Source organism: Oryctolagus cuniculus, chromosome 16, assembly GCF_964237555.1.
Source record: "Oryctolagus cuniculus chromosome 16, mOryCun1.1, whole genome shotgun sequence".
Taxonomy (NCBI): domain Eukaryota; kingdom Metazoa; phylum Chordata; class Mammalia; order Lagomorpha; family Leporidae; genus Oryctolagus; species Oryctolagus cuniculus.
In genome coordinates this window covers 51604025-51619361 of record NC_091447.1, presented here as the reverse complement: position 1 = coordinate 51619361, position 15337 = coordinate 51604025, and the positions used below count along the sequence as shown (strand labels likewise).

Sequence of the window (15337 nt, the reverse complement as noted above, 5' to 3'; positions counted from 1 at the left end):
GGAAATGAATACAAAGAGGCGCCCTGCAGGGCAGGCCATGTGAGGTGGGCAGCTCCCAAACCAGGCCCAGGTGTCCAACTTGGGGCCGCCTTCTATCCCTTGATCAAAGGGGCGGGGCGTCAGAGCCAAGACCGCTGGGACTCCCTGAGGATCTCGAGCCAGAGACCCTCCTCAGAACCCCCCATGCCCCCTGAGCCTCTCAGAGGGCCTGTGACTGGCCATCGCCCAGCTGTCCTATCTGGCTGGCCAGGGGCTGCGCTGCACCTGCCCGAGGGGTGGCCAGGTTGGGTGACGGGGCCCCTCCTTCACCAGCTGGAGTGGTGAGAGCCAGGAGCCACTCTGCTCAGGGCCATGGGGCCTGGCCCTGCGGGGTGGACGGAGGTGAAGGGCTCCAGGAATGTGGCTGGAATCTGCATGCCGGCCCCTCGTCCTCACCCAGCCCCAGCTGCCAAGTTTGGGCCTGTCTCCCGTCCTTGCCTTTTTTGGAGCTCCAGGTGATAAGGCTGAGACATAAAGGGGGCTGGGCCCTGTGGCAGGAAGCAGCCAGGCTGTGCGTCAGGATGGTGAGTCCAGGGTAGAGCCAGGGAGCCCTGTGTTGGGCCCAGGGGTGTGTGTGGTGGTGGTGGGGTTCTCCTGGGAGTGTGTGCGGGGCAAGGGGGGACTTTGCAGAGCTGGGGAGGGGACCCCTCCCCACCCACGGTGTTGCAGGCCAGCAGGAAGGCAGGGACCCGGGGCAAGGCCGCAGCCACCAAGCAGGCCCATCGCGGCTCCTCCAATGTCTTCTCCATGTTTGAGCAAGCTCAGATCCAGGAGTTCAAGGAAGTGAGTGTCCGCCCCTCCCGGTGGCAACACCGCCAGCATCCTCAGCCCCGACTGGGCGCCCTTACCTCTGCCGTACATGCCCCCTGCTCTGTGGCCCCCCAGCCTCTCCCCTTCCCCCTCCCCTGGGCTGGCTGCCCCCTCAGCCTCTCCCCCTCCCCCTCCCCTGGGCTGGCTGCCCCCGCTGAAGGCCCCTTCCTCACAGGCCTTCAGCTGCATCGACCAGAACCGTGACGGCATCATCTGCAAGGCGGACCTGAGGGAGACCTACTCCCAGCTCGGTGCGCGCCCCCTCCCAGTGCCCCCCATCCTCTTGGCCCGCCAGCCGTGCCTGGGTAGGAGCGGCAGCCTGGCCCTTCCCCGGGGTCCCGGGGTCCCTGTGCTCATGCTCAACCCCCCCCACCCCCCGCCCAGGGAAGGTGAAGGTCCCGGATGAGGAGCTGGACGCCATGCTGCAGGAGGGCAAGGGCCCCATCAACTTCACCGTCTTCCTCTCGCTCTTCGGGGAGAAGCTCAACGGTGAGCCCGGGCCAGATTGGGCTCCCTCGGCCAGACGGCGAGCCTGCACCCCGCAGGGACCCCTGCACCCCGCAGGAACCCACCCAGAGCATCTGGGGCCCACCCCTGCACACCCTCTGTCCCAGCACCCAAGGGCACTGTCACCTGCTGCTGATGCAGGGTCCGGCAATGTCCCCTCCCGAGTCCCCTGGGCCTGGCCCACAGTCCTCGGGAGGACGCGGAGGGGGCGCCACCTCCCTGGGACAGGGAGGGTTCCCCGTGTGCCTGGGTGAGTTCTGGGCAGGCCCAGGAGGTGCTCACCTGGCGGCCTCGGCCCCCAGGGACGGACCCCGAGGAAGCCATCCTGAGCGCCTTCCGCATGTTTGACCCCAGCGGCCAAGGGGTGGTGAACAAAGACGAGTGAGTGTGAGGAGCCCCGCCCTGGGCAGCCTGGGGGGGGGGAGGTGATGTGGCTGCGGGGGGAGGGCTTCCCTGGGCTGCTGGAGCCCCCCTCCCCTGCTCACCCCCCACCCCCACCCCCAGGTTCAAGCAGCTTCTCCTGACACAGGCAGACAAGTTCTCTCCAGCCGAGGTGAGGCTTCCCGGCTCTCAGCGCGTCCTGGCGTCTTCTCCTGGACCTGTCCTAACCTCAGCCCCAGGCGGTGCTGAGAGGGAGGGCGCTGGGCAGGGCTGTGCGCAGATGCCAGAGGCTCTGTGCTGGTGCCCGGGGGTGCGGGCACCCATGTGGCCAGGGCGGGCCCTTGACCCCCGGCCCCCATTCAGACCCGTCCGTCCCCAGTCTGTCCAATGCGGCCATCAGAACAACGTCAGCCTCGGGTTTGGGGCTTGGGGCTGAAAAGGCGGAGGGCCGGAGCGGGTGGCCCCCGGGCCGAGTCTCAGCCGGGCGCCGCCCACAGGTGGAGCAGATGTTCGCCCTGACGCCCATGGACCTGGCCGGCAACATCGACTACAAGTCCCTGTGCTACATCATTACCCACGGGGACGAGAAGGAGGAGTAGGGCGGGCGTCCCGCGGGGCTCGGCTCAATAAACTGCTACCGAATCAGACCTGCGTGTGGCTCCTGGGGGACTCACAGGGCCCAGGGAGGGCGGGCCCCTTCCCCAGGCTGACCCCTTAAAGAAGAGGAACGTGCCCCCCCAGGCCCAGGGAGGCACACAAGGTGGGCACTGCCAGCTCCCAGAGGCCGTGCTGGGAAGATGGGCTGTGGGTGCTGAGCTGGCAGCCCAACTGCCTGGCTGGTGGCCCCGGGATCCCCACCTGCACAGCCCCCCACTTTCCTCATGACCCCTGCACTCTGAGGGACCGTTTTCTGGGCTCCGTGTATAGGGCACTGAGGACCCCATTTGACACCCAGACTGCTCACTGCAAAACAGGCAGGGACCCGAGCGGGGCCAGAGCAGGTGCACATTTCCAGCCTCGTGGGTGGTGGGGTTCAGGGTCAGACAGGTTGAGGGGGGACTGTCCCTGTCCCATCTGCCGAAACCAGGGGCTGGAGAGGAGGGGCCCCATCATTGGAACCAAGGGGCAGCTGAATGGGGTGCGGGGGGCAGACCCAGGGCACAGTCCTCCAGCAAGGAGTGTCCTGTCCTCCCTCCAAAGCCTGCTGCAATGCGGCAGCTGGGGAGTGGGAGGCGGGAGTGCGCAGGGCCGGAGGGGCTGCCCCATTCCCTTGCTGCAGCTTGGGTGTTTGCAATCCAATTCCTACATTGAGACTCTAGGTTTAAAGTCTTATTATCAGTGACCACAGAAGCCAGGAATGTGTCTGGTTTTCCGTCCAGAGAGCGGCCCCTGGCTGCCCCTCTGAGCGTGCTGAGGGCCAGGTCGGGATGCAGCGGCGGCTGCGGTTCTGTCATTCGTCTGCTGGCTTGGCAGACTGTGCGAGGGAAGGGACAGCTTATCGTCAAAGACTCGATGTGGACGGAAGTGACCACAGGCGTGAGGGTGGGGGTGCTGGGCTCCCTGTGCCTTCACTCCAAGGTGCAGACGACCAAGAGAAGCAGTGGGCTCATCAGCACATGGGCACGTGAACGCCGCCCAGCACAGGCACGCTGGCTGTCCCTCTGCTGCTGGGGCCACACCCACTGTGCAGCCATTAAACAGTCGCCTCTCCAGTCCTGACCGTCTACACCTCTCCTCACTGTCTGCACCTGCGGCTGCTCGGTGACTTTGTCTCTGACCAAGCACGACATCCTACTGGTTCCCGCAGCAGTTCACAAACCAATAAAACCTTTGGCGGGTGTTCATTCATTTGGTATGAGAGTCATGATTTTTCTTTTGAAAAGAATTACCCTTTCACATGTCCAGTGTGGTTGTCCTGCACCCAAATTGCCTGTGTTAGTGTTGGCTTGGCGTCAACTAAGGACCATGTGTGTGAAATGAGGTGTGTGTGGATCATGTCGTGTGTGGCATATGTGGTATGTGTGGTGTCTGTGGAGTATGTGGTGTGTGTGGTATGTGGAGCATGTTGCGCGTGGTATATGCGGTACGTGTGGTGCATGTGGTATGTGTGGAGCCTGTGGTGTGTGGTATGCATGGTATCTAGTATGTGTGGAGTATGTGGTGTGTGTGGTGCTCCTATGTGGGGAGTATGTGGTATGTATGTGTGGAGCATGTTGTACATGGTATATGTGGCATGTGTGGTGTCTGTGGTATGTGTGGAGCCTGTGGTGTGTGGTATGCATGGTATCTAGTATGTGTGGAGTATGTGGTGTGTGTGGTGCTCCTATGTGGGGAGTATGTGGTACGTATGTGTGGAGCATGTTGCACATGGTATATGTGGCATGTGTGGTATCTGTGGTATGTGTGGAGCATGTGGCATGTGTGGTATATGGTATGTGTGGAGTATGTGGTGTGTGTGGTGCTCCTATGTGTGGAGCATGTGGTACGTATGTGTGGAGCATGTGGTACGTATGTGTGGAGCATGTTGCGCGTGGTATATGTGGTAGTGTGGTGTGTGTGTGTCTATGACAGAAAGACGGAGGTGGGGGCCTTCTGAGGCCATGAGTCCTCCCCTCGTGGCAGCCACCTGCTCCAGTGGCCCGGGAACACTTGCTCACAGCCATGTGGCGTGGGTTGCAACACACACATCCGATGTTGAGGACTGAGTACAAAGGAGAATGCCAAATGCCTCCTTAATAACATTAGTATTGATTGCACGCTGAAATGATGACGTTTTGGATATAGTGGGTAGAAGTACTGCTAAAATTAATTTCACCTTTTTTTTTTTTTGCCTTTTTAATGTGGCGATCGGAGAGTTTTGAATTGCCTGTGTCTGGCACCTCTGTGGGGTGCACCGAGTCAGCCTGCCCAGGTACCTGTCAAGGCCTGCGGTTTCTGGAGGCTTGGACGTGGTGGTGATGGGGTCTCGGCCCCAAAGACGGCCCCAGGGAGAGCCTCATGTCGCAGGGTCGCCTGTCTGGCAGCACCGGCAGAAGGGGAGAGCAGAGACCCCTCCCAATCACCTGTGGAGGCCAATGTGTTCCTGGGGGGAGCCCACGGTGCTGGGGGCGAGGCTGGGAGAGCCTGGGAGGGGTCGTGGCTCCCTCCACGCTGGCGCTGGCCAGGCCCACGGGTCCCTGCTGGGAGTCCCGCGTGACTTGCCAGAAAGAGACAGAAATGCGCCAGTGCCCGTCTCCCGTCTCCCTTTGGATGAAGCAGGCAGCCAGCCCAGGGGCAGGGGCTCAGGGTGCGTGATGTCGCCCGGCCCTTCGCCGGGGACCGTGATGCCTGGGCGCTCCGGCTACAGCCAGGGCGCGCCTGTGCCTCCGTGACCCCTCGGGCGCTGATTCCTCGGTGACCCGTTCTCCTGCCCTGCTGCTTTTATGGGAAGGCTGTCTGGGCCGGCAGCAGCTTGTTTTCACTTGTCCGCCCCACGGCGCCTGATCCAGCCCTTGAGAACCCCGGCCCTGGGCCCACGGTCCCCTCCTAGGACACTGGTGGCCTGTGGCCAGGAGCACAGCAGGGCTCCCGCGGGCTCAGGCCGTGGAGCGGGGCCCACTGCATTTTCTGACCTTACCCTGTGACCCCTTTAGCCCCCTGCCCAGCAGCAGTCCTGCCCCACCCCACCCCCACTCCTGCATTCTCTCCTGACCAGAGCTGACACCACTGATAAGGGGACAGACAGGCGCCCTGCCTGGCGCGAGGAGTGTGTAGGAGCGCAGGGGGCCCAGTCCTGCTGGGGGCCGCGAGGAGCTGGGACGAGGAGGAAGGTATTGGCAGCCCCCAGCAATCTTCAGCCCCCCCCGCCAGGGTACCCAGTGCTCTCGCGCCCCTGGTGGTCTGCCCTTGCACTCCGGGTAGCTGAGTTTGAGATTGCGCCCTGGCCAGGGGTACAGACTCAGCCTTCGGCCACCCTCACCAGCAGGTGCAGCCCAGGTGTGGTGTGGTTTCCTCTTAAGAGACAGATGTGACCCTGCCGTCTGCCCTGCTGCCTGGCACATGTCCCGCTGGGTCTGGGTGGGGGGCCGGACAGCACAGGGCACGTGGCCATCACGCGCCACCTCCTCCTCCGTCCTCTCGAATTCCACCTGTGGAAGCCACTGTTGGTTGAGCCTTTCATTCCCACCGCCGGATGCGGTCCTAACTGTCGTGGCTGCCACCGCACTTCCAGACCCGGAGCCGAGGCAGCCCTGGATTAGCAGTCTGCCCAAGGTCACACACAGCCGGGAGGCAGCCGAGCCCATCTGGCCCCAGGACCTGTCTGTGGGAGTTCAGTGCAGTCGGACAAGCGTCGGGAGCAGCCTCTCCAGTCTGCGGATCGTCCCCGGGGATGTGCTGCTGACATGCAGGGCCACCCCGCTCCAAAATAGACCCTTATCTCCCCTCCTGTCCCTTTGCCGTCAGCAGCACCTCCGCTCCCCTTCCGCCAGGACCCCCTGACCCCTCGGCTTGCGCTGCATCTCCGCCCCTCCCAGCACTGCCCAGTCTCCTGGCCGCCCTGTGCGACTCCCACGACCGGGCCAACACGGTCTGGCGCCCCTTGCTCCAGGGCGGCCTGGTCTGAGCCACCCGGGTTCCATGCGTTGGGTCGTGGGCAGAGGAGAGCCCAGCCTGCACCACACACAGGGGTGGCCGACACTCCCAGGAGGCCACAGAATGGAGGCAGCCGCCGGGAGTGGGGGCCGGGGCTGAGGCACAGAGGCGCGGGAGAGCAGGACCGGGGCCTGACAAAGAAGCCTGTATTTCGCTCGAGTTGCATCCAGTTGGTTTCCGAGACTTGCGATCCAGAACCCCTGCCTTCCCTGCTGCCCGGCTGGGCCTGCCCGCCACCTGCCTGGTGCCTCAGTCTCCCTGTCAGCCACGGCCCCTGCCCCTCTGTGCCAGCTCGGGCTGAGACACGCAGCTTCTGGCCCCCAGCCCACGTGCACGGTGCCCAGAATGGACAGGGGTCACTGATCAGTTCCCTTCCCGACAATGCTGATGTCCGTGGGATGAGGGTGGGCTTGGCGTAGGAACACAGACCCCAGCAGACCCCAGGTCTTTCTGCCGTCCTACCTCTGCTCTCCGGGTGGCTTCCTGGGCTGCCCTCCCTGCCCTGCACCGTGATGAGCTTCCCCAAGCCCAAACCCTTCCCTAGGCTCGGGCGGTCTGAACGAGCTTGCCTCGCACGGCAGCGGCCCCAGCCCAGGGAGGTCAAGGGCACCCAGTCCGCCTTGGAGTGTTTCGTCTGCTCCGGCCTCACACCGCAAGTGGGCGGTACTGTCGAGGGGTGGCGACGGCTTTCCACCACCTCACACCCACTCGGAGATGCCTCCCGGGGCCTCTCAGAGCTCCGACATCACGCTCCGGAACTCAGTCTCTCCCTGCACCCGGCAGGAGCTCGTGGGCCTTCCCGGTGTCCAGACCCTTGTCCGTGCAGCTTGTCTGGGCGCTGCAGGGTCGGCCTGTGAGGCTGGGCTCGTGAGGCAGCGAGGTCAGAAGAGCGACCACAGCCTTATTTAGGGAAAACAGGACACAGGGCGGCTCACGAAGGCTTAGAAGGCCAAAGAGGCTGACTAGGGGACAGCAGGGAACTCTCAAAGTCTCCAGGATTCCAGAGAAGAGGTTGGCTTCCATGCAGCCATGGATAGTGCAGCCAGGAGACACCTGTGGACTGGGACCCAAACCACCCACGCCACGGCCCGTGGCCCTCCCACGCTCATGACGTCAGGGCTCCGTCCCAGCTGCCCCAGGAGGAGACAGACCCTGCGTGCCTGTGCCAGGCTCATCTTCCCTCCCCGCCCACCCTCTGCAACAGCGCCTGGAGGATGGTGACACTGAGGGGCACTTTTAAGAGCAGGGGGGCCCGGTGCCGCGGCTCACTAGGCTAATCCTCCGCCTTGCGGCGCCAGCACACCGGGTTCTAGTCCCGGTCAGGGCGCCGGATTCTGTCCTGGTTGCCCCTCTTCCAGGTCAGCTCTCTTCTGTGGCCCGGGAGTGCAGTGGAGAATGGCCCAAGTGCTTGGGCCCTGCACTCCATGGGAGACCAGGAGAAGCACCTGGCTCCTGCCATCGGATCAGTGTGGTGCGCCGGCCGCAGCGGCCATTGAAGGGTGAACCAACGGCAAAGGAAGACCTTTCTCTCTGTGTCTCTCACTGTCCACTCTGTCTGTAAAAAAAAAAAAAAAAAAAAAAAAAAAAAAAAAAAAAGATCAAGGGGGGCCCAGCATGGCTCCATGGGCTAGGCCACCGCCTGGGCCTCAGAGTGCCCGGCTTCCTGCTGATACCCACAGTAGGAGGCCGCAGTGACGGCTCAGGGCCTAGAGTCCCTGCCACCCCTGTGGGAGGCCAGATGGAGGCCTGGCTCCTGGCTTTGACTTGGCCCAGCTCTGGCTGCTGCAGGCATTTGGAGAATGAACCGGCAGATGGAAGATCTCTCTCTCCCTCGCTCTCTCTCTCGTTCTTTTATTTTAAAAAAGGATCTATCTCTTTTAGTATATTCTGTACAGGAGACATCCAGATTCGGACACAGATAGATTGAAAGCAAAAGGATCACCAGCGCCGTGGCTCACTAGGCTAATCCTCCGCCTGCGGCGCTGGCACACCGGGTTCTAGTTCCAGTCAAGGCGCCAGATTCTGTCCCGGTTGCCCCTCTTCCAGGCCAGCTCTCTGCTGTGGCCAGGGAGTGCAGTGGAGGATGGCCCAAGTGCTTGGGCCCTGCACCCCATGGGAGACCAGGATAAGCACTTGGCTCCTGGCTTCGGATCAGCGCAGCGCGCTGGCCATAGTGGCCATTTGGGGAGTGAACCAATGGAAGGAAGACCTTTCGCTCTGTCTCTCTCTTTCTACTGTCTAACTCTGCCTGTCAAAAAAAAAAAAAAAAAAAAAAAAAGTAAAAGGATGGAATAAAGATGTAAAAACAGCAAGCACAGGAAAGCTGGAGTAGCTGAGCTGATACCAGACGAGACAGATCTTATGGGAAGAACATTACTGTAAAAGACCATTTCACCAGGAAGATCTAACAAACGTAGACATGTGTGTACTTAGCAGCAGAACACTAAGACACACGAAGCAAAAACTGACAAAGAAAGGGAGAAACAGACGGATCAGCGACAAAGCGGATGGGGCTGGAGTTGGACCTGGGCTCGGGGCACCAGTGAGGCAACGCTGACTCCTGACGTCCCGTGACTCAGGTCCTGACGTAAAACTGACAGCACCGTTGCAAATGGCAATATGTAGTCCGCAATTTTATTTTACAAGATTAAGAGCGAAAACAAGGGTATGACTTAATATACAGAGAGAGGTGTCCTTCGCAAGGTGGAACAGATACACACGATGACTGCCAGTCCTCCTCTGTGGCTGGCCACGCAACTGTACAAGAATACCTCGTCCTACTCACTGGCCCTCGGCAAACACCGCGTCCGATCGGGGTTCTCGCGGTGTGGGGGTGGGGGGTGGTCCAACCTCTGCTGCTGGAGCCTGGGCCGCTCTAAGTCCTGCTTCCCTGCCGGCTTCAGTCACGGGGCACTGTGACACCAGGAGCCGTCCGAAGGGGTCTCTGCATCCTGCATCCGCTCTTGCTCCCTTCCACTGTGGATCCCTCGCGCAGTTTCCCCTTGTGGGTGAGATCAGTCACCCCAGCCGACACAGGACCTCCTTTCTCACCGACCGATTGCGAGGCGTGAGGAGGCCGAAGTGGTGGGTGTGGGTCTCACTACTCCCCCCCTCCCCCCAGTTCAGTGAAGTCACTGTGTGTCCCCTGGTGGAAGCCTCCCTCCCTCTGCAGTAAGACCTCTAGGCCAGCAGCACACGGAGGCACAGGAGCAGAAAGCGAAACTCTTGCCCACAGGTCACCGGCAATGACGACCAGCGCCACCCCACTCCCACCCCGTGTTCCTGGACTCGTGATCCTGGCTGCGGGGGACACTGCCACATACGGACGCTGGCTCAGAGCACACACAGTGTTCTGGAGAGTCCTGCACCAGCCTCGCGCGGTGCCGTCACCTAGCGGGCACCTAACGCCGATGTCAGCCTATCGCGCTGGCTCCTCAGGCCCACCAGGGAACCCCATGCCATGGGCCCATCACCACATTTTGGCTGCGTCCCTGGGTCAGAAGCAGTGCTGGGCGGAATAGCGCGATGGTGGGTAGACCACAGGTGGCAGATTCACTGCCTGGGTACAGGGAGGAAACTCTCGTCAGAGTCCTTCCAGGAAGGACAAATTGCCGCTCCTTCCCCGGCGGAAGCAGTCCGAGGTAGGTGACCTGCCCCAGGACGCTGGTGACCAGGGCCCCGGGGCCGGTCCCTGCTGTTGGCAAACTGGGCACACGGTGGTGGCTGTGGCCAGATCAGCGCTGGTGAACTGAAGTCCCTGCTGCTGAGCCCACACACAACCTCCACCTCGGCCAAGACGCCGCCTCTGGGCAGCGACAGGGCGACCGGGATTCGCAGAGCTGGGCATCCCAGCCCGACCACTGAGGTCCTCCCCTGCTGCCGTCAGCCCCGGCGGGCACTCTGCCCACTGGAGAGGGTCATCTACAACACCTCCTGTCCAGATTTCTTTGTCACCAGTTCTCCAGTCACGTGCAGAGCCCTTGCCCATCCAGCTAAACCACTTGGCTGCAGTGCACACACTGACGCGCACCACGCACCCGGCCGTTTCTCCTTCCTGGCAAAGTGCACAACCAGCGCACTGCCCAGCTCTGCCGTGTGAGACTTCCCCGGCGTTGCCGAGAGGGAGAGCTGCGGCTGTCCACTCTCAGCTGGTGCTCGCACGCTGTGGAGGACCCATCTGTAAGCCAGGCCCTTGTCCTCTCTCCCGGTCAGTGAGCACAGGGGACCCGCACGGCACCACAGGTGCAGGCTGGGAAAGAGAAGGCAGCATGGCAGGGTAAGGACCGCGGGCATCCACGTGGCTTACCTGTGCCCCCAGGACCCTCTCAGGCCGGATCATGAACACACACACTTTTAGCTGACGGACAGCTGCTGTGTACACCCAGCTTCCCGGCTAGGTCAGAGCCCGGGACACGACGGGCTGGTCAGGCCCCATGCTCCTTGGGAGCCCATGGGCAGGAGGCCAGCGTCTACTGAGGCCTGGCAGCTGACCTGGAGCTCTTTCCCAGGACAGCAGTCGTCTGCGGATGTCAGGGCCCTGCCCCAAAGCACCTGGGCTGCCCTGGGACACACGGGGGCTGGCCAAAGGCTCCAAACAGCATCCCTACTGCTGACACCCCGGGGGCCGTTGGCTCTGCAGGGTCAGGCGGCCCAAGCGGAAGAGCGCCTCGTGCTGTAGCCTGCACCTGTTGCATAGCCTTCGTCCGTCCCATGCCACTCAAAACCAGAGGCCTTTCAGGCTAAGTGTGCTGCCCCCCAAATGGGTCCACTGGGCACAGGGCTTTTCCTGGCAGTAGACGGGGTCAGGTACTTTTCCTTCAGCATAGGAGGGAGATCTCGATGTGCCCAAACCACTGACCCCTCCGGAAACCCCAAGCAGAAGATCCCGGAATTTTAGTGAGTTATTGCTCACTCTCTAACACACAAGGTCTTTAAAAAAAAGATTTATTTTATTTATTTGAAAGTCAGTTACAGAGAGAGGTAGAGACAGAGAGAGAGGTCTTCCATCCGCTAGTTCACTCCCCAGATGGCCGCAATGGCCGGAGCTGCGCCGATCCGAAGCCAGGAGCCAGGAGCTTCTTCTGGGTCTCCCCCCATGGGTGCAGGGGCCCAAGCACTTGGGCCATCTTCTACTGCTTTCCCAGGCCACAGCAGAGAGCTGGATCGGAAGAGGAGCAGCCGGGACTAGAACTGGCAACCATATGGGATGCCGGCGCTTCAGCCCAGGGCGTTAACCCACTGTACCACAGCGTCAGCCCCACATAAGGTCTTAACAGGAAGTCCAGAATGGTTGCTACTTCTTTTTCGTGTTTATTTAAAAGTGTGACTGGGGGGAGGGGGGAGGGCGGAGAGCCTCCGTCCACTGGTTCACTCCCCGCCCCCTCCAATGCCCAAAACAGCCGGGCCTGGGCCAGGAGTCAGGGCCTCCACCCAGATCTCCCATGTGGGCAGCTGAAGCCCAAGAACCTGGGCAGCCACCTGCTGCCTCACACGTACACTCGCAGGTGGCTGGATGGGACGCGGGGCACGGCTCAATCCCAGGCGCCCCGCCCGGGACGCAGCACCCCGGGCGGCCCCTTAATGACCGCACCACGCGCCAGCTCCTCTACTTCCTGCTCACTGCGTCCATCAACACGATGGACCACTGTGGCTGTCCTGTGGAAAGGTGACCCAGGCCCTTCCAACTGAACTGTGGCACAGGCTGGAGTGGGGACAGCCCTTAGGCAGGGGTCTGGAGGTCTCCCGCCGGCCTCGCCAGGCCACCAGCTGTGCACGCAGTACCAGGAAACGCGCCGTTCTGCTCAAGCCACACGATGACATCTGGCTCGGCAGCTGCGACCACAATCACCGCACAGCGCACGTTTAGGACAGGCCCTGCCACTCTCCAGGATCCACCTGCCCTCCGCACGGGCCAGACAGGTGAGTCTGCCTCACCCCTGCGTGTTCCACGTGCCTGCCGATGGCTCTCACCCCTGCAACCCCTCAGGGACCGGTGCTGCTCTCCGGCGACTGTCCTCTGGGTGGAGGCGGCTCTCGAGGTCAGGGCCCAACGTGGGGCTTCTGCTGGCTGTTATGTACACCTGCTCCGCTGTGCATCCCGGAATGGGGCAATGGCCCCAGAGCGGGCTGCGGGCCTCCTGTGAGCTGGACGTGAGCTAGAAGGCCATTCGTCACGTGACTCTGCGGCCCCCACCCTGACCAGAGGGCCATGGTGAAGCTTCAGGTCTCCGGACCCAGTGTGCGCTCAGAGCTGCTGTCCAGCGTCCCCGGACTCCTCGTCACTTCCTTTCCCTCGACACAGGGCGACCCTGGTCTGAGGCCACAGGTCCCTTCGCAGGGAGGACGGAAGAAAGACAAACAACACACAATCAGCAGTCCCGGGGCCCGTCCTCAAGGGGACCCGGCCAACTCTTCATCGGGCGGTCCTGGGTCTGTGGACTGGGTCGATTTTGGGAATCGATGAAGGGGCGTGATTCAGTTGACCTGGGACTTGTCTGCCTAGGCAGGCCGAGTAAGAATTTGGCAGCTTCCTACCCGCTTCCCTCTCTGGAATACCACGATCTGCCCTTCATCACGGCGGCTACACCAGGCCAGCTGCCGATGGCCGGGCGCCACCGGCTGGCCCTCGCCACCCTGGGCTCATATCATTCCCATCGCGTTCAAGTTTTCCAATTGAGTGACGGCGGTTCCCACCGTAAGGCCCGGCCCGCAGAGGAGGGCGACCACACAGGTCTTCAGGGATGCTGGGGCGCCCCTCACAAATCGGTTCCTCACCGCGCTGGTGAAAAGCGCATCTTCGGGGCCCTCCCAGGGCAGGGGGGTGGATCTCAGGTGACACAGCCACTCCACCATGCCGATCTCCCTGAGCCTGCGAATGCCCTCCTCCAGGGTAAACCACGGGAGGTCTGGCATCTCCAGCTCGCGCACGCTGGGCCATCTTTTAACCCACGTCTCGGCCAACCAACCGAATAAGCTGTTAGCGCCTTTCTTAACTCCCTGAGCGGCCAGGTTGAAGGCGGGATCCCGGCTCAGGGAGCCCAGGTCGATGAATTCAGCCCGGACCAACTTTAAGTTCTTCCCCCCGTTATCCCACACCCTGAGTATCCACTCCCACACTTGCTCTTCAGTCTTCTGCTTGTACAAAGCGGAAAACTCCAGCAGTTCCTTCGGGCTGTAGCGCGCCTTCTCACGGCTTCTCACGGCCTCAGGGGCCTGCCGAGAACCGGGGCCAGCTACCTGTCTGCAGGACAAGAGGGGTGACGCGGCGGGGTCCTGAGGCGCCTCAGCCTGGCTCTGCCTGGCGGCTGCTCCAGGAGAAGCCATGCCCACTTCCTCGGGCGACGCAGAACTGACGCCCTCCGCCGCCGCCGCCGGGGCGGGGGAAGCCGCGAGTGGGGATGCGGGGACCACGCTGGGGGGCGGGAGGCCCAGTTCCACTGGCAAGCAAGCCTCCTCGGCATTTAGGGGCTCGGCGTCCGCAGCTTCGTCCAGCTCCTCCCACACGTCGCCGTCCCAGCGTACGGGATCCCACTCTTTGCCGACCAGCGCTCTGACTTTCACGGCAGACACCCTGCGAGGCCGCGAGTTCAGCTTCCGCTGCAATTCCGCCAGCCGCACGATGAGGGCTTGGGCTTGGTTCTCCGCCACCTCCGCCCTGTGGCTACAGGAGAGGAGACTCTGGCCCAGGACGCTCTTGGAAACCCTGAGGTCGTTGACGCGGAGCTGCAGCCGGTAAACCTCGTCCCTGAGTTCGTCTCTGTCTCTCACCACCCTGTCCAGCGAGGACAGGAGCAGCCAGCCAGCGTCCCTGTGCTCCCTGGTTCCCCACAGGAGCTGGAAGGTCCCATGGACGGAGTCACCGAGTTCCTGGCCTCCCTCGAGCGGTGACTCGGGAGAGTCCACCGCGTTTATCCTGCACATCTCTAAGAATAGCTCCCGCCACGGATTGCAGGTGCTGTCCGCACCGTCGGAAGGAGAATCCTTTGCGTCTTTAGGTCTAACCATATTACACAGCCAATTCCAGAAGCCCCAAAGCCAATGAAGGAAACCCATCTTAGAATTCGGAACCACTCCTGAGACCCAAGTCGGTGCTGCAGTTCCGGGGAGAGAGAGAGAGAGAGAGAGCGCGAGCGAGCAAGACCCCGCGGGAAATGTATAAGGTATCTGACAGGAGAGCGGTCAGCGGCGGGCGGCGTGGCTCACGTGGCACAGGTCCACTGCAACGTGGGGCGCCGGCAGCGTGGCTCCCAGTCTGAAGGCCTCCGAGCCCGGAAGGTAACGGCGTCACTCTTAGCCCACGGCTGACGGCCAGGGGAGCGCGGACCGTGCTGGAGCCCAGGGTCAGCGCGGCTGCAGTTCCGACGCCCAGCGCGTGTCTCGGGCCTGCTGGGGTAGAAGGAGAGAGATCAACCCGTCTCGTGTTTATTTCCTCTCGGCCTGCCCCGCCTGGCCGTCCACTGGGCATCGCAAGACAGCCCCTCTGCAAACACCCTCACAGACCCCCGCAACGCAAGGCCTCTGCGCACTCCTTAAGCGAGCCAGGCTGGCACCTAAGTCAGCCACCACAAGGACACGACAAGAGTCCACCGTGTCTGGGGCCGGGCCTGGCGGGAGGAGCGGGAAGGCAAGGACCCGCCACGCCTCTCGCCCAACTCGCTGCCCGCCCTACAGAGCAACCGCCCTCTTCCAGGTCCACGTTACCCTCACTTGGGCTCAGGTCACCGTTCTGCAGAGACAGCCGGAAATCAAGCGCTTGGCCAGCAGGACCAGCCTGCGGGGAACCCGGGCAGTGCCCACCCTGCACGGTGCAGGCCACCCGCGCGGACCCAGCCTCCTGGGTTCCGGGCACGCGCATGCGCACGGACGAGCATGGGCCTGTCCGTCCCGGCCCCGCCTCCCGTCGCCTGGGAAACCGGGGGCGTGGCTCCGCGCGGCGCGGTGAGTGAGAAGCGCGGGGGCCGGCGGGATG

The 15337-nt window shown here is 62.5% G+C and overlaps 2 protein-coding genes across 2 annotated transcripts; one reads left to right on the top strand and one right to left on the bottom strand.

The window, feature by feature from the left end:
- The first annotated feature begins 543 nt into the window (after nt 1–543).
- MYL7 (myosin light chain 7) lies at nt 544–2384 on the top strand. Its single transcript, XM_070059878.1, has 7 exons — nt 544–563; nt 709–822; nt 1025–1100; nt 1234–1338; nt 1659–1737; nt 1861–1909; nt 2235–2384. The coding sequence occupies exons 1-7, from the start codon at nt 561–563 to the stop codon at nt 2334–2336; spliced, it is 528 nt and encodes a 175-aa protein (XP_069915979.1). The 5' UTR covers nt 544–560; the 3' UTR covers nt 2337–2384.
- An 8912-nt stretch (nt 2385–11296) lies between these two features.
- Nucleotides 11297–15223, bottom strand: LOC103349515 (Friend virus susceptibility protein 1). Its single transcript, XM_008261813.4, has 2 exons — nt 15070–15223; nt 11297–14751 (listed from the first exon to the last, which is right to left on the bottom strand). Exon 2 carries the CDS (start codon nt 14419–14421, stop codon nt 13009–13011), a length of 1413 nt encoding a protein of 470 aa, XP_008260035.3. The 5' UTR covers nt 14422–14751; nt 15070–15223; the 3' UTR covers nt 11297–13008.
- Nucleotides 15224–15337: the final 114 nt, after the last annotated feature.